A 26,016-nucleotide genomic window follows, 5' to 3' on the forward strand; every position below is an offset into this window, starting at 1 on the left:
AAACAGCATATAACATGTTTGGTATTTGCCATTAAATAAAATTGACTTACATAAATATTATTATTAAATGTAATTATAATCTAAATATAAATAGTCAAAAAGTAATAACTAATTTTATATGTATGATGGATTTCAATCAGCTAAAAATTCGTATTCCTTAAGCTAAGGACAATAAGCGGAGCTTTACGTAAGTTATTTAGAAATGCCTTTTTTATTACTTATATCGAATAATTAGCCGAGTTATATTAATATATTTATTAAAATGTCCAGCCTGAAAGCAATTAATTTAGATTTCAAAATCTAATAAATATTTATAATAAATTTCAGTACAAAAGTATAAAACCAAATATTTGATTTATGAAAATTAGCTGGTTTTTTTTGAATCCCTATGGACTTTTATCCTAGCCGTAGTATCGGTAACACTCTCTGAATTCTTTTCGGTACTCTTTAAATAACCGTCATATTTGCTTACATCTCTGGCCACCCCTGAAGACGACAGCATAGCTGGGAGAGCTCTCAAAAAACCATGCAAGCCGGACGGAATCGGCGGTGCAGCTGGCACCGACAGTCCACAGCGGTTATATAAAAATGGCATTAATCCAGTTATGTTCGTATGAAGAGTAAGCACCGCTTCTAAGTCGGACTCTTGAGCGTGCATTAAAAATAAACTGTATGCACTAGTTGGTATCATTCCAAAATGATCAAATGAATCTATGTATGCTTCGGTATCCCTTTTATACAGCTCTAGGAAATCTCCCAACAATTTGGCAACCATTGCTGACCGTGCCTTGCTTACAACCTTTATGTTTTGATTATTCCTGAACAAAACAGGCGGCTTTACGGCCCCTCCAAACTTATTTAAGAACTTGAGAATAATTTTTTCGTGGCTGTCTTTTGGTTCTTGTGTCAATCGCCGCAGCACTGCGTCTAGGTACATACTGAACGTTTGCCTTGCCTGGAAATGTGTCAATGCAGAACCACTTCCAATTTTTTTTAACATTTGTTTTCGAAGCCTTCTACCCTCTTCCTCGCACTTTTCAACCATTTGCTTTTTTAAAAATGGTATTTCTGAATTTGTTTCAAGAGCTCTTTCATATTGGTTAATACGATTCTCTTCTCTATTGTCATCGACAATGCTTCGAGAATTCGCACCAAACAAATTAGAGTGCAACATTTGGTTATAATTATGCTGTGTGACTAGAGTTTGAAATGATTGACTTTGGACATTTGGTGTAGATATTGGGATACCACTTGCAGGGTCCAAAAAATTGCCGTACCGTTGCATTGTATCATCTGTTGGAAATATACGCACAAATCCTCCACGCCGTGAATATTGCTGACGAGCACTACGTAGAATTCGCTGCTCTTCTTGGGTTAAGGGAATCATAGCCGCAGGCTTTTTCTTTGACTTCGAGCACCGGAGTGTGGAGCTAGATTCATTAGTCTCCACGCGTCTTTGACAGCTTGGGCTTCTATGCCGTGCATTTTTACAATCATAATAAGATCTTATTTCCGGGCCGTAAGCAGGAATACCAACGCAAGTCAGCAGATCAGTAATAAGGCACGCTTTAACCTTTGTATCCAGTGGACTGTCCACGCCCATAGAGGGTGATAAATTGACTTCCAACAGCCAAGGCTTAAGAGTATTGTCGATCAGAATATCGAATCCATAAAGCTCAAAACAGTTGCTAACATTAGGAACGAACATTCTGCACGCAGAAATAACAGTTTGAGCACACGCGAGCACTGCCTTTATAATTAGATCTTCAATATTAAGCATTAGTAAGTTAGTATCGCACCCCTGAAGCTTAAGATGCCTCAAGAGAGCTGACAATGTCCACTTATGCCCAACATCCTCATCTTGCGCATCTGACGATCTGATATAATCAGAGTGGTATTTATTGATACTATAGTTGCAGAGATGCATACACGGATTCCAAAGGTTATCGGCGTTTCTATCATATCTAACCGTTGCCAATCTTACAATTCCTTCTTCATATAAATATATAATAAGTGGATCGAAGGATGTAACTAAGACATAAACTCTTAAGTCACACTTATGGCCATCAATGCACAGTGGATCCACAATGTACTTAGATACTAAGACTTGTTCGTCTTGTGGTATTTGGTCTGGCTAAAAACAAACCTTTTTAATTAAAAAATGCAAAAAAATATTGTTTTCCTTCATACCGAATTAACTATAAAAATGCCGCGGCCTCTGCTCGACGCTGCTGGCTTCACAATCCATGGACCGCGATGTTTATTATGGGCAAATAAAAGATCTCGAGACTCAAGTGGAAGTATAAACGATTGTGGCACAATGTCGAAATATTTCATTCCACGCAAATGCTGCATCCGTTCAATGTTTTTGTAGAGTCTGTCCTTCCTCGTTAGCTCATACGATCTAAAACAAAGTGGTTTTAACTTGATTTTGTTGTATAAAACTCAGAATCTCCTGCTTTTAATAATAACGGATTCTTCAACAGTAGATTTAATTTTGAATCTTACATATATACAACATGGAGGCAATCCTCATGTCTTGTCTTGACCAACAAGACAAACTGAGTCTATATGGCACTGCCCGTGTATTTGTATGAGCAACAAAAACTAAGACACTATAAGAGCTTAAGGTACGCCTTTCATGTTAAAATTAGTTTTCCTCATCAAACTCAACCAACCCAAACTCCCCAAAATCGATTTACCCAACTGTTGAAGCCCACTTCTCTGTCTATTGCAAAAGAGAAAATTAAAATGTTAATATTTCAAATGTTATTTATCTCATCGTTGCCCGGGAGAGATATTCGACCCCATAAAGCTTAAATATATATATTGTTTTATAAAAACTCAGTCGATTAAACCATATCCGTCCGTCCATTTGTCCTTGCATTAACGTACTCCTCAGCGACAACGTATTATGACTGCTAAGTGTCCAACTTTACTAACTACATGATTGTTTCTTTGGTGTGTTAAAAATAACATAAATATCAAACATCTAGCAATGATTTAATCGAGCGCTTAATAAATCAATTATGCAAAAAATCTATTAAAGGCATAATGCCTGTAAGAAGTATCGAAGTAGACAATAAGAAAATTTATACTTACATATACAAAAATATTTTCGACTAAAACAAATAAAAAATTTTTAATAATTTAAAATGAAACATATTGTTGAAATACCCTGTCGTTTATAGGACGAAATTAGATTATTTTGCAAAATGCAGAGTACACGGATTAAGAGCATAAATTATACCTTGGAAAATGATTCACACGCTGATACACTGCTAAATTTCTTAAAGTGTCCAACTTTAAATGCACACCGGTCCACAACAAGTTAAAATTACACTCGTCTTGAATTTCCGTTAGACCGTGGACGTTAAAAATTTTTCGTAATAATTTTGTTTCGGTTTGAATAAATTTATACGTTATTCCCAGACGATGTGCTGGCATATTAACTCCGCATTCATTATCTTCCTCACTGGAAATTTCTTGATCCTCTTCGCTAGTATTATTGGATTGCGAAACTACTACGGAATCATATCCACTTTCCTTGTTTACCTCAACTTGAATTTTAACTATGGACGAGGCTCTGTTCTTAGGTTGCAATCTAGGTTTCTTTTCGTTATATAACGTTATGTCGTCTCCATCACTCGTAATCGAAACATCGCTGGATGAAAATGAATTGTTTGCCTTTTTTGCTTGACTACAAGTTAGCGATTTTGCAACTGACATATAAATTCGATCTTGTGTTGAATATATTGATGGTGCTTTACCATTTGCTGGTGATGATGAACTCGATATCACAGTGTTAGGAGCTTTTGCTTGGACTTCTTCATTTTTTGTCCAGTTATTCGTCGGTTCGTGTGCTAACGCCGATTCTAAAATAGATTTTCTTGTTTTTGGATTTAAGATATTAGTACGAAAAACTAATACAGCATCACGTGATCCAAGTTTTCCACTTGCAATCCAACTGTCTTGGTATTCATGTTGATTTGTGCTGAAAAAACGATTATGATAAATATTATATGTATAAATACTATAGTATATGAATTATATATTATGATAAATATTATAGTATATGAATTTATATTTTACTCATGAATGCTTCAAATTAAATAGCAAATTTACTAGTTAAATAGTAAAATTCCAATTATTTTATAGAAATTACTTACGCAGAGTTTTCGTGCGATTTATACAATGAGGAGGCTGGCATTGCAAATTCTAGAATAAGTAAAATATTTTAAGTTTCTTGAAATCAATATTAAGTAATATATATACAAAATTGTAAGTTGTTTGTAAACTTATGTTATTATTTATTATTGGCCATTGACTTGGTGTTTATGAGCATATCGGCGTACTTGTTTGTAGTTGGCTTACCGCAGTGCTTCCGCATGTAATTTAATGTGAATGAATTTGTATGAACATACATATGTGCGTATATTTTGTTATTGTATATCATATTATTTATTTTATAAAAAAAATAACATTTATTTTATTTAGGCGAATTAATTCAAACATGCGTGTTTTTAATATATCTATTATATATCGCAAACCGATTAATCAATTTCCTAGGAAGAGGAAGATGAAAACAAACCTTCAAAAATATTAGTGACATTTCCTAAAAATAGGAGAACCTACATATCAAATTTGGTTGATCTAAAGTGTCCGAGCAACAGCAAAGTCATGAAAAATATATTTTTTTTACTTGTATATTAATTTTTCCAAATGTACTCTTTTTTATTATGTAAAAATATTGTTGCCAATCAGTGTGGCCGTTTTAGCCTTTTCCCAATTTGAATCTAATGAGAATACCGACAGCATTATGCTTCGCCTTAAGGTTTCTCGAATCGTCAGCTTATCCACTTCTTAAATAGTGATGACAAGCAATTCTAGTCTTTAATAACAGCCATTTATAATTGTAAAAGGAAAATTTTTACATCCGAAATAAGTTTTCCTTATAGCGATATGCATTAATTGCGTATTTAATTTTTCAAAATATTATTTTATTAAATGAAATTTGCATACATTTTGTTCTTATACAAAAATTGTATATGTGATAAGATAACATTTAAATTAAATAAAATCCGCAATATTGGATATTTTTATTAATTAAATTCCACAGCCATAGCAACTTACGAAGTTTGCGCTGAGTGAGTCAGCTGGTGTGCGGTGCTGTCACCTAGTCTGATCTCAATTTTCGCAGTTAGGCTTGGGGTGCCACACTTTTTATGTGGCCAAGTAATATTTTTATTTGACGCCATAAAAATTAAATGCATTAAATTAGTAATTTATAAATTTGTAATATTAGCTTTACAAAATCAATATATACATAAGTTAATCAAATTAAACTAAAAAACAAGTGGATAAATTAAAGTTAGGCTCACCAACTTTTAGATACACTTTGACTATGGCAGCAAACACACGCATGCAGTCATGAACACATACACACAAAACAGCGGACGCGTCACAGCTGGTCGCAGCAGTGTCAGCAACGACGCTGCCGCTGCGTCAGCACGTGTACCCCGCTGTCTATATTTAAAATTGAAATTTAAATAATTCCCAAGTTATATATCTGATCATTCCGAAATTTGCACAATCGGTCGAAAGCATGTTTAGGCAATTTTGTGATTTATTTCAGGTTTTTAAAGATGCCTTATATCGTTTTTTTTTCGTCCTGGATATAGGAGCACCTACATACCAAATTTGGTTGCTCTAGCTCTTATAGTTGCTGAGAAACACGCACTCATACAGACGGACGGACGGACAGACGAACATGGCTATATTGAAGCTCTATGGAGCCTAGAAAATTTCAGCTCTGAGATGCTTTCCGCGAACTCAATTTCACTAGTGATTTCTGTGGCACAGATGTACCACAAATACAAAATCATTACAAATTGTTTGTTTTGCAACTGTAAAACAAGTGGACGCATTAAAGTTGGGCGCAACCAACTTTTATATGCACTTTGCCTAGAGCATGGGAGCAAACACACACACGCACTCACAAACACATACATACAAACAGCCAACGCGTCACAGCTCGTTTAGCTGTAGCGTCAGCAGCGACGCCGCCGCCTGCGTCTTTAGCGACGTTCGTATGGCGCGGCAGCAAGCGCACCCCGCTGTCAATATTGAAACTTAAAATGTGAATAATTCCATTTGTCCTGAATTATCCGAATGTTCTGAAATTTCCGCAATGCATCAGTCGAAAACATGACCACGCGTTTTTGTGATTTATTTCAAATTGTAAATATTTTTTAATAGCTTAAAAGCTTTTTTTTTCGATTTGCGGGGGAAGGGTGAGGAAATTAAGAAAAATAAATAAAAGTGTAGGGACCTCGATATAGGAGCACCTACATACCAAATTTAGTTGCTCTAGCTCTTATAGTTGCTGTGAACACGCACTCATACAGACGGACATGGCTGTCTTGCTGATCAAGAATATATATACTTTATGGGGTCTGAAACGCCTCCTTCTCCCTGTTACTTACATTTGCACAACTTTATGATACCCTTTTTCCATTTTTTTTACAAAAATGTCAAAGTGTATAAAAATACTTACCTTAGCCCGCTCCGAATAAGATACATATATAAATTTAAGTTTCTAAATTTATTATTTATTATTCCTAGTGGCATTGACATTATATTTGGTTCAGAAAGTACTCTTTGGCAGTATTACGTTTGATTGTATTTATATGCTTTTTATAAAACATTTAAAAATATTCTTACAGAATTTCTGTATGTAGTAAATTTCTTAAGACTATATTACAAAAATTTTATATTTACTATAAATATTAGCTACAATGTTCTTATTATGTACTGTACAATTAAAATTTAATTCAATACTATAATTATATAGCGAATTAAATTTACAATAATTATTTCGGTAGTATTACATCCAGGTTGGATTCCTATCAGTCCGATTAGTGTTCATTCCAGAATAGTCAATGTCCCTATAGTTGTTAGGGCCGGTTATATTCATTGGTGATTCTCCATAAGCCGGCGGCTGGTATCCATACTGCTTGCTAGAATTATATCCGTTTCGCAGGTATTCTTTATCATGACGGCTAGGATTACTTGAATCAATAGGCGATAGAGATGTATTTGCAGAAATGTCATTCACGATAGTATTCATGCTACTACCATTTGTAATTGTGGAACTCATGCGTTTATTATTAGAGAGATCATATTGGAAATATGGGCTCTGGCGACATTGGTCGCTTTTGTTAAAATTTTGGAACGCTTGATATGGCGGTAAGTTGCTTAGTGATTTACGGGCTGATGGCGTTTCTAAGCGCTTTTTTTGCTTAAACAACGAGTAGACTTGTACAATTTGGTGCAGTTGATCCTGATTAATTTTAGATTTGCCCTGGGAGATTAGAGAGGAAGCTAGTTTGGTTGCAAGCTCTGTCTTTTCTATAAAAGCTTCATTTTTCTGAGTGGTACTTGCATCATATTTACACATTGATTCGAAGGATTCATCATTTACTTGGATGTCTTTATTAAGCTGCTCAGCATATTTTAGTAACTGTCTAGTCTCATTAATAGCTTGTTTAACAGCACGCTCTTGGGCAGCATCCAAAATCTTGGAAAGTATGAGGCCTGTAAATTTTTCCTTTGCTGTTTCCAAAATAGCACAGCTTTGAGGATTGAGAAGAATGGAATCAGCATTATCAGAACCTAACTTATATGTTTGCAATGCTTTGGAAAGTAGTTCTGTGACGCCTGCTCCTAAGCTTCCCAAGTGGTCCTCCAAGGCAGTTAAAAGACGCAGGACGTGAATTACCTTAATTTTCTTGAAATCTTTTTTTGTTTTTTCCTGCATTTCAACATTTTTCACTTGCTCGTCGGCTGGCTCTATGTCATCTGAATCACTTTCAGAAATTTTAACGTGATACTTCGGATCACCCAAATTATTGTTAGTCATTGACAGGCACAAATTTTCACGACATTTTTGTTTTATATTTTCAACCTCTTGATTATAAAGTTCTTCCAAGCGTATGTTAAAAAACAAAATCCATTCGTTTTGATAATTATAAGTACGATGATTTATACCTGCAGTAATCAGTTCATCCTTACGACGCTTCCAAAACTTTTCCCAGTTTTCTTTATAGAGAGGATGCTCTTCCGGATCTGATTTGTACAAGTTAAAAATGTTGTTTAACTCTCGAACCCTATGATCAACCATATGCCGATATGCTTGCCAAATGTCTCCATCTCGTAAAGGCGATATAGATCTACGTTCCATATCCCATTGAGAACTAAATAAAGTACTTGATCGCCTACGCTTTCTCGCAGGAGACAATGATATCGATCTGTTGCGGCTCACCGCTGTAGACTCCCGTTTGTAGCGAATTGGTTGACTTTTTCTAGTAACTCTTAGAAAATTATCCACCAATCGTTTATGTGTCTCATCATCAAGAGCTATATTTTCCTCAGTAATAGCGTGTGAATAAGCTGGATAGTTGGCCAAGAATTCGTTTTCAATATACATATTATTACAGTTGTTAAATGTATTAAATGTAGGGTTGAAGATAGCATTATTTCTTGTTACTATGTTAGGGGTCGATCGACTTGCAGTTTTAATCATTAAATTTATATCGCTTAAATCTATAACATGCGTGAAATTAGGACCATGTCTCTCAGAAGCATGTCTGCGCTGGAAAACCTTTGAAACTATATGTTGTCGACGTTTATTGAATGAATAATCATAACACAGATAGGCAGTTTCACGACCGTGGTGCTTTTCAATGGCTCTTGCCAGTTTTTCCAAAATTGGAGCCATTACTCTATAAGTTTGGTGCTCTGGTACATTAGTTATATACTGCTTAAAATGGCGGAGAGCTGTTGGAAAATGCTTCTCACAATAGTTAAGGCGGTGATTATAGCTTAGCAAGTGGTTATGCATTGATATCTCATCGGACGTAATATTACAGAAGCTGCATAAGAATTTTGGACACGAATCCTTAATCCCTTTTACAATTTTGATAACATATTCAACTCCTAAAAGACCCATAATATCATTTTTATTTGAAATTGATTCAAAGGTCGCGCCTGACACATGAAAACTGTTAGGAAAATGTTTTGGGCTTACAAAGGACATTTTTTGAGATTCTTCACTTCTAGAAGTACTGTGGCTGATTATTTCCTTTGAGTTTAAAGACATGTCTTCGAGGAGATTTTCTTCTTCAATAACTATGACATCATCATGTTTTTGATCTGGCATCTTTTTTTTTGAAAGGTCTGGTACCATTGTGCTGAACAACTTCGACTTCTCTGGTGTCTTTTCCTCTGGAACTGTTTGGGTCAACAATTTTGATAGAGGAACACAAGCTATTTTTATATTATTGATATTAAGGGGATTTCTAACGATGTTTGGTTGAGTTTTTAAGTTTGCCATCTTTGATTGTTGCCTATTTTTATAACTCAGATTAGATCCTGTTTTGTTTTCAGAGGAACTAAGGTTTAGATTAGATTCGCTTTGAATTTTTTCGCTACATCTCTTGTGATGAGTTATATTTTCAAAAGTAATTTTTTTACTTGAATCATACTTATCTGACATAATAAGCCGCTGAATATCCAAAGTTGTTGGCAATAATGGTTCTGATAAAGCGCTACATTCGCTACTTACTTTGCACCCTTCTTTAATCTTCAATAAGTTGTTTTTAAGACGCTTATCTTCAACAATAGTGATTTTGGTTATGGTTGGTAGCTCATTATTAGTTATGACGGGTTTCACAACGCTTGTCTTAGGATTAACCAAGGAATCTTTAGCTCCGACTGGTTCAGTCATTTTCGGGGTTGGAACAGTGTGTCCTTTGTTAATGGATGGAAAAAATACTTGCTTCACTTTATCCATTTGATTAACATGCTTTTTACCAGCAAGATGGCTAAATAAATTCTTTTCTCCATATTGACAAGCTTTACAAATATTGCATACGAATTTGTTTTTCCACACATCATCCATTGTAACCATTTGTTCCCATTGCTGTTTGTTTCCACCACGATACTTAAGCTTCAAAACTTCGATCATAGATATGGTTGATAATATACCCAAAAATTCTTTTTTATTAAAAACTGCCTCATTTTTTAAATCTTTGTTAGACATTATGAATATGAATAATATTTCTGCAAATTTCTCCTCTCCTAAATATTTCTGAGATTTGATTCAGTTAAAATTATTGACACTAAGCTTTGTTTTCGGTTTTTATAATTCAGACATTTCGTTGCTATAAAATTGAAGGAAAAAATTTGTATATCAAATAAAAGAAAAAAAAACAAATTATTTAATCTAGATTGCAGTTTTTCTTAATTTTGTTAAATTTGACAGAAACCCTATTTTAAAACAATCAATAATATATGTATATAATGCCAAATGAATATTTCCATATAAAACAAAATCGTATGAAAAATGGGGGTTGCCAACTTTATATAACATTTTGATAAGAGGATCGCAGAAACGCTGCACTAATATTGTGGACGTAAATCGCCATTTTCACACCTGTTTTTTCGTTTACGGCGGAGGAAGGCCATAAAAATATAAAACCGTACTGCTCCGGGATTAGGAGTTATATTATATTATATTATATATCAAGGCAGATACGTAATCTTTAAGATGAGCCTAGTGCTTGCCTAGCCAACAGCATCGTTGAAACAGGGGTGTATATGAATATGAATATGAACATTTTAAGTTTCGTATATTTTAATAAAAAAAAATTGGTATCTAGGAGTTTTAATAGTCGCTGATTACGAGTCTGGGGTCAGATTTCAAAAATTTGAAATTGTAGCAGTCAGGTTTCAGTTCTTTTTAAACACTTTGACATTTTTGTAAAAATTGGAAATGGTTATTGTGAAGTCGATATAGCCATGAGTCGATATAGCCATGTCCGTCTTTCAGTTTATCCATTTTATATTAATAAAAGCCAAGCTAGCATATATTTTGCTATTTTGGAATTGAATTTTGAAAGCATCAATTCAATTATTTTTTTTATCTATTGAATTTCAACTCAACTACTGGCAAAGTGTATTTCAAAAGTTGGTTGGCGCTCAACTTTAATTTATCCACTTGTATGTAACAGGGAGCAGGAGGCGTGGCAAATTCCATAAAGTATATATATTCTTGATCAGCAAATCAAACTAAGTCGATATAACCCTGTCTGTCTGTTTGAGCAACGAGAACTCAGACACTATGAGAGCTAGAGTTATTTTGGTATGTAGGTGCATAAGAAGATTTTCGCCAACAACATTATTCTATTAAAAAATATAAAAAAAAAATCTCACAGCACTTTGTCATTTTGTCGACCATTGCAATGCTGAAATTTTCAGAACAATCGGATACATAACTTAGGAATTATTTACATCTCAATTTTGCTAATACGTCATACAAACGACGTTGCTGAAACTACAGCGAAAACAACAGTGACGTGTTAGCTGTTTTGTGTGTACATGCTTGTGAGTACGTGCGTGTAATTGCTGCGATGCCTTACTTAAACTATATATGAGATTTGGTGGCGCGCAACTTAAAGTATTTAATTTTAAAAAAAATTATATTAGACGGAAGGCAATGTTATTTATATGAAACGACCTAAGTTAGCGAAGCGATCACAGCGAGAAGAAAACCCCACTAGTTATGTATATTATTTACAAATTAGAGCTGAAAGGCTCTATGCGAATGCACGCATATGAATCTTAACATGACATATATTACTGTTAACAAATAACAACTCATAATAATGAGTTTAAGAATGTATAGATCCTTTTATTGTAATATCCTAATACAACAAAAGTGTAATAAAAAAAAGTTTAAAATGTATTAAGTACATTATCATTTCTTTTTGGACAATCAATATCGGTGTTCATGAAATAAGTATACATATTTTTTTTTTGTATACATTAGATCATATGTACATATGGTGTATACACGCACATAGACACTAAGAACCATAAGGTGGTATGGTTGTATTTATTAACTAATAACAATGTTGCTACGCTTCATTCATTTACTTGGGGTAATTGTCAACAGAGCGGTTAGAAACGAATAAAACATGAGGTCATGTCATGGATGTGAAAATATCCATTAATTTTTTGGTTCTTTATATGCATGCTTAGTTAAGCACACATGCACCCAGTTCACACTTAAGCATATAAAAACACTATCCAGTGTTGTAACAAATATGTATGTATGTACTTTAAAACATTCACATTGAACGATACGCCCTAGTTTACTCACCGGTGTTTTTTGCGAAATGTGCATCGACCATATAATCCGGCTAGTTTGCAACCGTTATCCGGTTTCAGGGATCTTAAAATGAAAAACATGTGTAGTTAAAACATGATCAGTATCATTTTCGCAAATCTATGAACATTACAATCTACATATGAGCATACACAATGAATACGTACATACATAGACACAAGCAAACAATTGTATGTACTAAAAAACGTGCGTATGCGTATATAACAATGTACATGTAAAATACGTACATACTTTTTTGATGAGCTTTGCAATTTAATCAATTATAAATTTACCACAGGAATTTGCATTAACTTAAATTTGTTATATGCAATATAGGCCGACGGACTGAAAATTTCGATGGCAACGAATGACAAATAACATTTTACACAACGTCAATAACAATCAATGCTGCAATTTTAGCTTATTTGTAGCTATTAGAGAAAATACAACTTAAATATGTCGATATTTTCAATCAAATTCAGGGTTGTACTTAACTTGAAACCAACCAAATTAATACGAGATGATTTTAGATATGATTTAAAATTTTCAATCACTTGGGGTTATGGTTAAGCCATATAAAGACAGATTATTCAATTTATATCACGTCTGTATACATTCCAATATTAGTTTTAATTCTGATTTTTAGTTATATCTACCACACTTTGCCATTTCCTATCATCTCGATTAAGAGTGATGCCACCCAGTTTTCACAATTTTTATTGCATCGGATTATAAACTTTGCTTTAAATGTGCTTTTGTCATATAAACAAGAAAAATTTGTGAATTCTGTTGTATCACAAGTTCAAAAAATTAATTAATAGATAAAAATAATTATATGCACACCTTTTTTTACTTGGTGACAACTTTTTATGTGTTCGCTTTAAGCTTCAACGCTTGTTTTTGTCAATATAAAATATGCCCTTTAAGTAAAATTTACCTAATATAATTGTCTGCCAGCTGTCTTCTGATCAAGAAAGGCAGAGCTATATATCTACCAACATGAGTAAATTGTGTTTCCAATTTTTTTTTTTTTTTTACATATACAGGGTGCGCCTTTTTTAATGTCGGTATGTAAATATTGAATAACTTTGTCATTAGTGAGCCGATTAACTTGAGTAGAACAGTGTTGAAAATCTCAATTCAGCAAAATTTTAATCATAAATCGCTTCACTCCGAAAGAACGGTCAGAAATAGTGACGCTTTACAATAAAAATAGTCGTTCAGTTGTGTTAGTGTAATATGTAATACAAGTGTAATATAGTTGACAAATCTCTGGAGAGATTAATATTATTTCGAACAGGGCCCTGTGTTACCGTCTCATCTGTTTTAATATTGGTTAGAAAATCTGTCCTACCCGTACATTTACCACGCCATCTTGTAAGTGAAATATCACAATCACAATGTCGTCGTCTCTGTGAAAAAACCACGGTATATAAAAAAAATGTTAAATCGTATTATAGTAAATAACTGAATTTAATTTACTGTATCCGTATCACTACCCCAAGTATAGGTATATACATTTGTAGGTACATGGGAACCTATGTACTTTACATGTTCGCGTTAGGTACAAGTCCTAAGGCAGGTGCCATACTACTAGTCCGCGCTAAAAGTGTGAATGGGAGATGTCAGAAATGCCGCCAAATTAATTTTCAACTTGTAAACAATAAAGACTTCAATTGAGAAAATATAAGTAAACTAATATTCACACTCATGCCATAAGAATTCAGAGAGAATAAAGGCTAGAGCAACCAAACATATATCCGCTCTTATTTTTTAAAGCATTTTTAAATACATTTTTATTAAATTTTTTCGTAAAAATCGCATAAATCTAACTTTATTAAATAATAAACTTTAAATAATAATTAAATTAAAGTTTTTTCACGCTTAACTATCATTTCGCTCTATAAATGCTCTAAAAGCTAATTAAAGGCTTAACGGTAGTTTTGATTTTAATTGCACATGCAATTCATTTTGATTATGCGCGGCAAAGTTCGATTTGTTTCATTCAGTAAAAAAAATAATATTGTTCTGGATTACTTAGTATTTTTATCTTTAAAGGCATGTAATATATTACCAACTGCAATTTTACTATTTTGAATAATAATTTAATTGGCTTAGGCCCCAAAGAATCATGACATATTTTTTCACATATTTTCTCCTGACAGGTTAACAAAACCATCACCATGCTAGGCACTACACGCCAGTTGCGAAACGACAAAAACTCACGCAATAGATCGCGCTCTAATTCCGTCCATATTCATAGTTTTTTTTTAACGACGTCTACAACTTTTGTTTAAATTTTTGAGAAATATTGTTAATGATTATACCTTCTGAAACTTAAAGACCTCTGGAGGATTCGTGAAATACTAACAGATAATTTATATACAGGGGTGTCTCCAGAATTCAGCATCTCAGCGCGGAAATTTCGTGGGTGCCATAGAGCTTCGAGTGATTAAATTTTATTTTATTTAATTTGATTTTGTTTGTGTAATAATTTATGTTGTACTTTATAAATAATTGTCGCCAGCGGACTAATCGATGATTTGTTAGACACAAATTTAATAAACTTGTTTGGTCGCATAGCTGAATGGAATTAAAGTCAAGTTGAAGCTGAAGTAATTTCTTTGGCATCATTGTTAAATACAAAAAATATTTATTGTGTTCTATTTCCATCGTTTCTGGGTCGACATCCGCAATTTGATTACAAGAGGACATGCTTTTTATTCCCCTAGATTCTCGATTTTAGACAGTTCTATTGAGCTGGTTCACCGCGGTGCTTAGAAGTTTTAAAAACGTATGAAGTCTGCATTATATTAAATCTTTTAAAAACATTGTCATCTTTTGGTGTAAGCTTTAATTTTTTCTGATTTATTAAAATGGAGAATTCAAACAACAACCGCTATGAGCTCTTGTTCATGGATGATGACGGTAACCCCACTGTAGCACCTCTCAAATCAGTATTGGCTGCAGGTACCGGCAAAAAGAAACCTGCTACTCAACAAAATGTCAATGCGAATAAAGTAGAAAAAGAGAATAAACCAATCTTGTTGAATAAGAATAACGTACAAGTTTCGAATGGAATGACTGTCAAAACTAAAAATGCACACACTTTGGCTACAAAAGAAACACGAACAAGAGTTAATCCCTCACGCTTTGAGGGAACGGTCAAACACTATTCCGGTCAAACTGAATACAATAGTGAACTCCCACAACGCCAATTTAAGGATCGTGACAATAAAGGGCTACAATCATCACGTTTTCGTGGCACTGAAAAATTTGGGAAACGGGAATTTGACCGTCAATCTGGGTCGGACAAAACAGGTAAAAATTTATTATATGAGCAGCAATTCATAACTTATTATAGATATAATAGATTAAAAACAAATTTATTTTCAATAAATATATTTAAATTCTTGGATATATTATTTCATAGGTATTAAATCAGTTGATAAACGTGAAGGTGGCGGTGCTCACAACTGGGGCTCTGCGAAGCAAGACATTGAGGACATAAAATCTGGTGAACCAGCGCAGATCACTGAAAAGGAAGAGTCAGGAAATGAACAACCTGGAGATGGAGCACAAGCAGAGGAAGATGAGTCCAAGCAGATGACGCTGGATGAGTGGAAGGCAATGCAGGAGCAACGCGCTAAGCCCAATTACAACTTAAGAAAGGCTGGCGAGGGCGTGGATAATTCTGAATGGAAAAAAATGGTCGTACTAAGCAAAAAGAAGAACATGGAGAATGAAGATGAACTGGAATACGACCCATCATTGTATCCACAGCGTGTTGGGCGTCTGCAGCGTATTGTCGATATTCAGTTCAATTTTAATGATGGACGCAAATCTGGTTTTCGGAAGGGATTTCGTCCGCCACCTCGTAGCGGCCTTCGTCAGGAGCCGGTCTCTGACAATGGTTATCAAAAATCTGGACCACCGAAATTTGACGAGAAGCGTCGTGTGGGCTCCAAGTCCTTGAAAGTTGATGATGAAGCTCAATTTCCCACACTTTCTTAAAAAGACAAATCCCAGCTACGTTTTTACCATATAATAAACTATTCTTAAGTGGTTTACAATTAGGGTCGCCAAACTTCTTGACATTCAAATGTTCACTCAATTCAAATGATTACGCAACTCAAAGTTCTTTTGAAACTCTCAATGCATTTGATCACAAAAATATGCTATTTTAAATAGCTCCTTATACACACATTCAACAAAGAGACGAGTTATTTAATGTCAAGTGGACTCTCACAATCCTTTACATAATTTAGATGGATAAATATAAAAATACACAAGAAACACAAGTGTATAATATAAGTTGGAGATTGATTAGCTCAGATAACTGGAATGAAATAAACTAAAATAATGATAAAAATAAACCTATTTTGAATTTGAATTGAAAACTGAAGAATAAAAATACTTCCATAACTTGAAGTAAATATATGTACTAACAATGTGCACCTTGAAAAGTTTTTAAAAAATAATGTTCTCAATAAAATAAAGGACACGTCGTATCTGAGCTTCTTCATACACCAAACTATGACTTAAGTTTGCATATCCCCAATACGCAATCCTTACTTTCTGTATGCGCGGAACATTCAATTATTTATTTGAGTGTTCAGTGAATTTGTTTTTTGCGTCGCTCTCGTGTGACCGAACACACAACCCTTGATCGTCATTCAAAACCAAAAGAAGTACAACGGCTTTTTCCGTTGTTCAGCTTGACCCATTAAGTAGCACACGTAAATATATATGCTTATTTCGTCTTTTATTTTCTGGAAAAAAGTTGGCAGGACTAGTGCGACATGAACAAATAAATCTACAGTATTTTGGGAGTGTACGTGTTGCAAATATCGGTACTTTCGATATTTGTTTGTAAGAACATTTCTTATTCCCTAGTTTTACATTCCGCACTCTGTTCTCTGCCTGACATTAGACTGGAAACTGATGTGTTTTTTTTTTTTTTATTTATTTCAGCTTTATATATATTTATACATTCTTGTTCTCAACTTTATCAGCTTATCCACAATGTTTGAATTCGGGGGGTAATGATGTGAAATGGACAGCTGCTATATGCAAGATGCGCATAACAATTATTTCAAGCGCCAACATTTCTTCATACTCCGCGTGAATAAAAATTTTATTAATAGAAATATTCTTGAATGAACTTTGGCTTCAAATTTATTTTGGAAAACCAATATTAAATTTTTTAGGAGTTGGTTGATTAATAAAAGAGATTCAGAATCATCGCTGCATCAAAGTATTTTAAATTTTGGAAAACATTGCTTTTTTTGGACTATCGATGTTTTAGATATTATAATATTGATATATATTTATATAGAAAATCATGTAGGATCGCCATTGGTATATGACATAAAGCCACTGATCTGGTTTTTTTTTAATTAGTTGCATATGTAAATAGTTTCAGTGGTATTTTTTAATAGCTCAACAAATGAGTATTCACCCAAATTTCTTCATATATACCAAACATCGATATTTTTTGACAAACAGTGCTTCCTCAAACGTTTTGTCTATACATCGATGCAAAAATATCGAAGTATCGATGCTCACATCGATAGATATTAAATACCCATGAACCTTAGCATTTTATATTATTTAATATTGATATCTTATTTTGAAATATCTTACTAATCAAGCTTTATTAAACACATTTTGGCTAAAAAAATATAGTATATAATACAAAAAATATAATATAAATATATTTTTCAATTAAAGTAATTTGGATATATTTGGTATGCATTCATTTATTATATATAAATATTTGAGCTCGAAAACGACCTGTTTGGTCTTGCAAGAACAATAATTGGAGCTCCTCAGCTATGAACAGCTGATCTAGGTTTAGTATTGCATTTTTAGCTTTGCACAGCGGTGAAGAAAGCTTGCGCGCTCTCTTCTTTGCGCTTGCACTTTAATAAGCTGTTCTTTGTGCATTCGGCACTGCACTAATAAAAGCTCGCGCTCTCTTGGTGCGTGCTCACTAACTTCTTTTGTTTAAGCACTTGCTTTCTACACAGCTGCACTCTCGCTTTCTTTCTATGTTATTTTATCATTCTCGCAATATCAATTATATTTTATTTAATGCCTGTTGCTAAGGGCATTTTGATCAGTCGTAACTAATTCTTCGTAGAGCAAAGGCTAATCGAGTCTTAGTGCTATTAGTTCGTAACAAGTTCGTCGTATCGAAAAGACTATTCGAATCGACAATAGTTAATAATTTAACACAGCCCAATTCGGGGCTGTAAGTTTAATTATATTCGTCAGCATAATCGAAAGTGTCTCAAGACTACTTGAGTCTTGCAATACATATACATACGTACATTCAAATATCGCTTAAGTATTTGCCTCGTCGCGACAAATACTTAATAAAATAAACTTGTAATTTACTATAAACTCAAAATCTTGTAGTGTTTTTAATTTCGTAAAAATAAACCAAATAGCTAATAAAAAATCTTATTGGCTCAACACGACCTAATACATATTTTCCTAGCAATCAGATGATATATGACGCAATATGCCATATCTGCTTAAAACTTTTTTAAAAAAAAAATATTATATTAGGTCTAAATCTACTAACCAAAAAAAAATAATTTTGTGTTTGAAACCATATAAAAGGACTGCATGGATATTTTTCATATACGGTGCTGTAAAAGCATCGAGAGTAATATCGATAGTATCGATGGTAGCTGTGCTGCGTGGTACGTCGATTGTTTTTTCCACGATATATCTTTTGCGAGTTCTATCACCTTCGCAAAAGCGTGTTACCAAAGAGACGAAAAAAATTACAAAAACTTGTTTTTTTTTAATAATAGTTCTATTGCTATTAATTACAGAATATCGTATACAAATTGCAGCAGAAGGCAACATTCCATGTTATAATATAATGTTTTATAAAATATTTTTAAAAAATATCAGAAATTTTTAGTTTCTTATAAAGCTAACTTATAAATAAAAAATAATCATAATATTTACATTTTGTATATTACGTGAATTTGACAACTTGGTAAACTAAAAATTAATGTTAAATGGGTTGTTTAATATTGGTTTTAATTATTTTAAATTATATTTTTAACAAAAATAAAACCTTAAGTACAACCACTAAGCTTACATATTGGTACAACTTCATTTCAGACTAATTGTTTTTTTTTTTGCGTTTCCAATAGCTAAAGCCCTGCTACTGCTCAAAGCTCAAAGAAAATAAGCTTAAAATACAAAAAAAAGAACAAGATGCAAATCCCATTGATACTATCGAAAACATCGGTAGTTTGGACTATGACTATCGAAAACATCGAATAGGACCCTATCGAAGTTTTTACAGCTCTATGATGAATACAACATTTTATTTCTTTCGTTATTTAAATTTCTTTATTAATTTTAGATATTATGGAATCTAATGCAACAGCACTGTGGACTTTTCTTTTTGGGCGTTTAATTAAAGGTTTTTCCAGGTCAATCTCGGCCTGAATCTATAAGCCGATAAATATAAAATGAATTGAAACAAAAGTAAGGACAGTAGACCCACAATAGTTGTACTTACGTAATATTTGTACTCCGGGCAAATGGATTCTAAGAACAAAATCTTATCTTCCATATGTTTAATTCTATTAAAAATGCTATTGCATTCGTTAGTATGAACGTTTAAAAAATGCTCAATGTCTCTTAAACGTGCATTTCCAATTAAATTGAGTGAGTCTTTAGAAGCACTTTTGGTATTCTTATGTAATACCATTAATTTGTTCAATTCAAAGGAATAGTTGGGTTTTGTTTGAGGGCCTTGCTCATTAAAAGTCCTTCGAACTGACTCATAAAGAAAAAAAGAAGTTTAATAAATTAATAAAAAAAAATGATTTATCAGAAATACCTTTTAAATGACCTCTTGACTGCTCCTGTTTAAAAAGGATGCTTTGGGTGCGAGCACATGAATCATTCATTGTGTCTGGTATGTTTGCACATTTTACATGTTGCTTGAAGTCAATTATATTATGTAAATTTATTTCATATCGTTTTCGCTTTAAGAAACAATTGACGCGTCGATCAAGTTCGCCATCGTTGACCCGAACCTGCACAAATTTTCCCGGAACATTTTCAACGGCTTGATCAATTTTACAAGATAAAAAATCAAAACTCTTCGGATTCGATTTAGTCCCTTCTGTTAGTGTAATTCAATAAAAAAAAAATTACATATATTTATATACATTATCAAAAATAGTAAAAGAAATTGTTAAAGATTATATAAATAATATATATATTGTAAACAACAATAGAAAGTTTGTCATTTGGTTTTATGTTTTCTTACTGGACCACAAGCACTCTTTGTTCGCCTTCCACTCGCTAGATGCACTCTCGTACACTTCCTTCTTCCATATGGGAACGCGAGCTTTCAGCTGATCTATGGCAAATGCAACCGAGTCTAACGCGTCAGCTCGATGTGGGGCAGAAGCAGCGATCACTACGCTTTCTTCGCCTATTGAAACTACACCAAGTCTATGAAATATTGCAATATGCTTCAGATAAGGCCAACGAACTCTCAGGTCTGTGCAAATAATTCTCATTTCTTTCAAAGCCATGTTCTCATATGCCTCGTACTCCAAAGAAATCACCTAAGATATATGTACATTCTTAAAGTTAAAGATTTTTATACACATCCAAATTTACTACATATGTATGTATGTACATATATCATAGCTTGTCACTTGCCTTTTTGCCCTCGAAACTGTCACGTGTTGTTCCCACAAAGAGAGAACATGCCCCGCAACTTGCGTCGTTTACTAAGCTATAAATTTGTTGAACATCGATTTTGTCGTTTAATAGCTGTAGATGATCCATGATTATTTTAGGTGCTTTATCCTCCACTAATAGGTGGTATTACTGCAATTTCGTCTCCTTGATGTAAATGTATCTCTACGTCAAGATTCTCTATGTAAGTTTCGTTGTGAGCAATAATAAGGTTCTGGCTTATGCTGCCCAAGTCAAATCGATCAACTAGTTGGTTAACTAAGTCCTTTGCAATGATCAGCGGCTCAATTTCTAATACAACACAAGCCGTTCCTGCTAACTCACGACTTCTTGCAAAAAATAAAATGTTTACTTTAATAAGCGGCGGTGACTCCTCAACACTCATTTTGAAGTACAACTAGTAACTTGTACTATCTTAACATCTTCGCACTCACAAAGCACCTGGTTCAGCAAAACAGCTATTTAATGGTTCAATACTTTTCTATTAACAAAATGATAAATTAATGAATCTAACCATAAGATGTACCATATAAAATTAGAATTTCGCAGGTATTATCCAGCACGTATTAAACTGAGAATCGAATTTAAACAGATTTAAATTCTAGAGCGGTTGCTCTCAAACTGTATAAAGGTTCCCCTTTAACTTCACATTAAAATTTCGCAGATATTATCCAGCACGTATTAAACTGAGAATCGAATTTAAACAGATTTAAATTCTAGAACGGTTGCTCTCAAACTGTATAAAGGTTCCCCTCTAACTGTATGAGCAATTGATACTAGCGCTCTTTATTTTTTTCTAAGGAGCTATAGACTGACTCTTTGTACTCAACCTTATGTGTGAAAAAACAACAGAAATCTAATTATAATAAAAAAAAAAAAAAAAAAAAAAAAAAAAAAAAAAAAACACAATCAAACCGGCAATGCTAATAGCTCTTTTTGATTTTTAGGATTTTCTTCAATGGTTTATTTTTGATTATTTTATATTGGGGATTAAGGTTACCCAATTATTAGTTATGGGAACAAAAACAATTTAAGTCAAATTTAACTATTATGCATAATCTTTAATTTGTAAGCTACTGGCCAATAGCTTAGTTATTCCATTAAAGGAATTTCTGATGATAATGAATTGACATGTTATGTACTTTGTGGGGAAATTAATAGAATGAGTGTTAACCACGGGAGTATCTTATGTCGTTGCTAGTCTTTTTTTTTTTTTTTGATATGACAGGTTCAGTTGTGGGTAGGGGTCTTAGCACGGCCCTTACGTCGATTCAAAGGTGCAGTTACTATTTCATACTAATTGGCACTCAAGGAACTCAAATCCGTTGTCAAAAAATTCTACCTGTGATATACATAATAACTATACGGATGGCTTTTTTTTTGTTATTAATTTTAGTATAACAAGATATACTGCATTTGTTAAATTCTATTATTTTGATTGGTGATGAATGGCAAAACAATATTTTTGGTGCAGGTGCACTCGTCATTTATCGCACTTCCTCATAGTGGTTTGTAGTAAACCTTGCATCGATGAGCCTCATTTTTAGGCTCTCCCACAAGGTTGTTTTTCTCTTCATCCCCAGAATGCGAATGAAACTGTGAAACATTTGGCTGCTCGAGATTCGTAATAATTAAACAATTTTCAAGCATTGACAACAGCAGATTCAAGAATGGCACACTAAAGACTGCCATTTAATAGATTTTATAGAGTCTGTATTTACTGAAACTGTCACGAAACTAGCTGGGACGCGATAATGGGTAATCGATAGTTATCTTGCCAAGGACAAGTAATCTTATTTGAAAAAACAAATCTTGCATTTTTTTCACCTGAAATCGGCATCATTTGAAAAACGTAGCCACTCGAACCCGCCATGTAGGTCAAAACCGTCATTGCTCGACGTTTTGACTGTTCGATGGTGAAAAGTCGCTACAAGCACTAAGCTTAGTGTATGTATGTATCAGAGAACGGCAATTGTGGCACTTTTTAAGCACAATGGTGGCACACACAAAAATCAAGTGCGAGACCATATGCGCACAATGACAACTCGGAAAAAATACGCACACGGACACAACAAAAAATTGCTTGTGCGGCGGCGCACAAGCAGCGCACAAAACACCCAGAGAGATCCGAGAAAGAGCCTCACTTGATTCACTTGATCTAAAGAAGAAATACAGCACATCGTGAAATTGCAATTTTGTTTTGCCAAGCTCCCACGTTCAGAATTACTCTGACTTTTAGTCAAACTGTCAGTTGGTTGGCTTTCACTATCGGAGCTGCTTAGTTCTATTTCTTCAAAGTGATTTTTAAATAAGTCATGCACCCATCCTGGTAGTGCCGCCTGAAACAATAAAAAATAATAATAGTAACATTAATATTAAAAGTAATTACTAAACACACTAAAATAAAAATATGAAAATCATTTTGTTTTAACGAAAACTGTTTTTGCATTTGTCGCGGGACGACCAATTAGTATTTAAGTATCGATAGTTTATTGCGATTATTGTGACGGTCACACTGTCTAGTATAAAAACAGCTGTGAGCGATAGGATCGTTCTTGTTAAGTTTAAAGAGTTTAGAGGGAGTCACTGCGGTAAGAGTTAAGCAAATGTAAAGATATGAATTGTAATTGAATTTCCTACAGAATAAAATCCACCGATAACTACATACATCGAGTTCTACGCCAATGAACGTGGGTTCCAACGCAACCTCTAAATTCGATCGACGACAAGCAATTCTTTTATTCGCACACTACATGCATACATCACATACATCACAACTGATGTAAGAGGATTTGCGAGGGAAATTGGCGTGGGCTGCAGTGTGTGAACTACAGTGCGAGTGCCGGGTAGGCACCCTTCCACCCAGTTAGAGAGCTGCAGCATTATTGATTGCCTGGGACGGGATCGTTGGAGATGCCAACCGAACGATCACCCAGAAGGATTACAAGAAGACATAATATGGATCAGGCGGCTTCTACAGAAGCCGCAAGACGAACGCCGACACCTACAGAGCGACCTGTGGCTGCCTATAAGTGATGCCCTGGTCACGAATCTGATGAAGAGGATCGCTGACCTGGAGGAACGACTCAAAGCTACTGAACAGTAGAGCTGCAAAAACATCGATGGTGATTTCGATATTATCGATGTTTTCAAAATTTTCCGATACATCGATGTTTTGTTTTCAACATCGATGTTTCGGTGCAGTGTGACTGAAAGTGTCTGCATCATTTTCTACATCTGCTGCTGCCACATCTTTAGCTCCCGCGTCCTCGTCTGCTTCTGTACGTGCTGCCGCTGATGATGATATATCATGCGATTCAGATTACAAACCTATTGGCAAACGCAAGAAGAGCGCATCAAACATATAAATTACATACAAACAAAACATCATAATTTTAGGCCAAATAGCGCGCGCGAATTTTTTTTTAAATTTTACTCCATCACTTTGAATCACTCTTTGCATTCAGGAAGTTTGGAAAAATGGACAAATTTTGAATCGATCTAAAATGTAAACTTTTTTGTTATATATTTTTTATTGTTGAAAAAAAGCTTTAATTTCTGATTGAAAGTGTTTACTATTTTTTTCGATGTTTCAGCGATGTATCGAGGTTTTAAAACATCGAAGTTGAAAACATCGATGTTCCCACTATCGATGGTTTTGCAGCTCTACTGAACAGCAGGTGCCGTTAACAATGACGCCATGTTTGAGTGGAAATGTACCGCCGACTTTGAGTGAAAAGCCAGCTGGCACCAACGGAACAGTGGCGCCATTGTTGAGTGAAAATTAACAGCCATTGTTGAGCGCAAGTGTACAGCAAATATTGAGTGAAGTTCAGACGGTGCATATGAGTGAAATGTTGGCGCCAAATTCGCGCGCGTCAACTGCAGTTTTGAGCGGGCAATCGACTTCAGCGCCACTTGCCTACACAACGGGCAGTCATGCAATTCATCATGCTGATAGACTACCGCTAACTGCCACTGGGTTTATACCACAATACCCATGCCCACGTGAGATGTCTTCGATGCCAGGCCTACGTAATTTGCCGGATTTACCGGACTTTGGAGGCAAGCCAGAAGACTGGCCAATATTTATGCATGCGTTCAGAGAAACCACTGCAGCATACGGCTGCACTGATCTGGAGAACAACTTACGTTTGATAAAGGCATTGAGCGGTGAGGCACGTGACACAGTGAAGTCACTGCTGATACATCCCAGCAATGTGAGTGGTGTAATGGAGCAGCTGCGGTTCAGATATGGATGCCCGGAGCAACTTATACTAAGCCAGCTGCAGTGCGTGCGAGATGTGCAGGTTATTCACGAACAGCACTTGGCTAAAGTCGTGCCATTTGCTAGCCACGTGAGCAACCTTGTAGCATTTCTACAGTCGCTACCAAATGGAGAGCACCACTTGAGCAATCCGACCTTGATGGAAGAGCTAATAGCGAAGTTACCACCAGGCCGAAGAATGGAATGGGCAAGACATGCCAGCACTCTGCTTACTCATCCGACCATCCAGCATTTCAGTAAATGGCTAACTGAATTTGCAAACATCGTGTGTACAATAACGGAGGTCGAGGTGAAGGACACGAGGCGCCGCTTACTACATGTAAGCACGCATGAACAGGAGCAGTCCCGAGGTAACCAGTGTCCCCTTTGCGACGGACAACACGGAGTTACCAACTGCAAGGACTTTAAGAAACGCTCTACGTCAGACAGATGAAGAGTGGCACGAGAACAGCGACTATGCTTCTCGTGCTTGAGAGTGGGCCATACAACAAGGAGTTGCCGCGCAGACAACAGATGTCAAGTGGACGGATGTCATGGACGACATCACGGATTGCTACACGAGAAATGGAATGCCTCTAGGAGGATGCCACAGGCAGTGGACACCACTAGGGATGACTATAGGGAGACGCAAGTAGCGCGTCCCAATTGGAATGCCTCTAGGAGGATGCCACGGGCAGTGGACACCACTAGGGATGACTACATGGAGCCGCGGGCAGCGTGCTCTTACTGGGATACCTCTAAGAGGACG

At 34.8% G+C, this 26,016-nt stretch overlaps 4 protein-coding genes and 1 long non-coding RNA gene across 13 annotated transcripts; 2 read left to right on the top strand and 3 right to left on the bottom strand.

The window, feature by feature from the left end:
* Positions 1–326: 326 nt before the first annotated feature.
* LOC108603815 (tubulin polyglutamylase TTLL5) lies at positions 327–12,637 on the bottom strand. 9 transcript variants are annotated; one of them, XM_017992937.1, is made up of 6 exons: positions 12,482–12,628; positions 12,224–12,295; positions 4,170–4,218; positions 3,251–3,994; positions 2,191–2,404; positions 327–2,134 (listed from the first exon to the last, which is right to left on the bottom strand). In XM_017992937.1, the coding sequence occupies exons 2-6, from the start codon at positions 12,252–12,254 to the stop codon at positions 365–367; spliced, it is 2,808 nt and encodes a 935-aa protein (XP_017848426.1). In that variant the 5' UTR covers positions 12,255–12,295; positions 12,482–12,628; the 3' UTR covers positions 327–364. The 9 variants fall into 9 exon arrangements, with proteins under 9 accessions (XP_017848426.1, XP_017848425.1, XP_017848427.1 ...); XM_017992936.1 differs by having other exon boundaries at positions 12,478–12,628; XM_017992938.2 differs by having other exon boundaries at positions 12,523–12,624.
* A 2,389-nt stretch (positions 12,638–15,026) lies between these two features.
* LOC108601934 (plasminogen activator inhibitor 1 RNA-binding protein) lies at positions 15,027–16,589 on the top strand. Its single transcript, XM_017989912.2, has 2 exons — positions 15,027–15,550; positions 15,663–16,589. Exons 1-2 carry the CDS (start codon positions 15,106–15,108, stop codon positions 16,241–16,243), a joined length of 1,026 nt encoding a protein of 341 aa, XP_017845401.1. The 5' UTR covers positions 15,027–15,105; the 3' UTR covers positions 16,244–16,589.
* A 2,849-nt stretch (positions 16,590–19,438) lies between these two features.
* On the bottom strand, positions 19,439–21,091 carry LOC108604338 (molybdopterin synthase catalytic subunit). The gene is made up of 5 exons (XM_017993762.1): positions 20,942–21,091; positions 20,541–20,844; positions 20,106–20,393; positions 19,782–20,041; positions 19,439–19,710 (listed from the first exon to the last, which is right to left on the bottom strand). Exons 1-5 carry the CDS (start codon positions 21,068–21,070, stop codon positions 19,600–19,602), a joined length of 1,092 nt encoding a protein of 363 aa, XP_017849251.1. The 5' UTR covers positions 21,071–21,091; the 3' UTR covers positions 19,439–19,599.
* Positions 21,062–21,476, bottom strand: LOC108604339 (molybdopterin synthase sulfur carrier subunit). The gene has a single exon (XM_017993763.1). It carries the CDS (start codon positions 21,363–21,365, stop codon positions 21,087–21,089), a length of 279 nt encoding a protein of 92 aa, XP_017849252.1. The 5' UTR covers positions 21,366–21,476; the 3' UTR covers positions 21,062–21,086.
* A 2,035-nt stretch (positions 21,477–23,511) lies between these two features.
* On the top strand, positions 23,512–24,274 carry LOC117134679. Its single transcript, XR_004458790.1, has 2 exons — positions 23,512–23,571; positions 23,623–24,274. It is a non-coding gene; the product is annotated as an uncharacterized LOC117134679 (long non-coding RNA).
* Positions 24,275–26,016: the final 1,742 nt, after the last annotated feature.

Source organism: Drosophila busckii, chromosome 2R, assembly GCF_011750605.1.
Source record: "Drosophila busckii strain San Diego stock center, stock number 13000-0081.31 chromosome 2R, ASM1175060v1, whole genome shotgun sequence".
In the NCBI taxonomy this organism is placed as follows: domain Eukaryota; kingdom Metazoa; phylum Arthropoda; class Insecta; order Diptera; family Drosophilidae; genus Drosophila; species Drosophila busckii.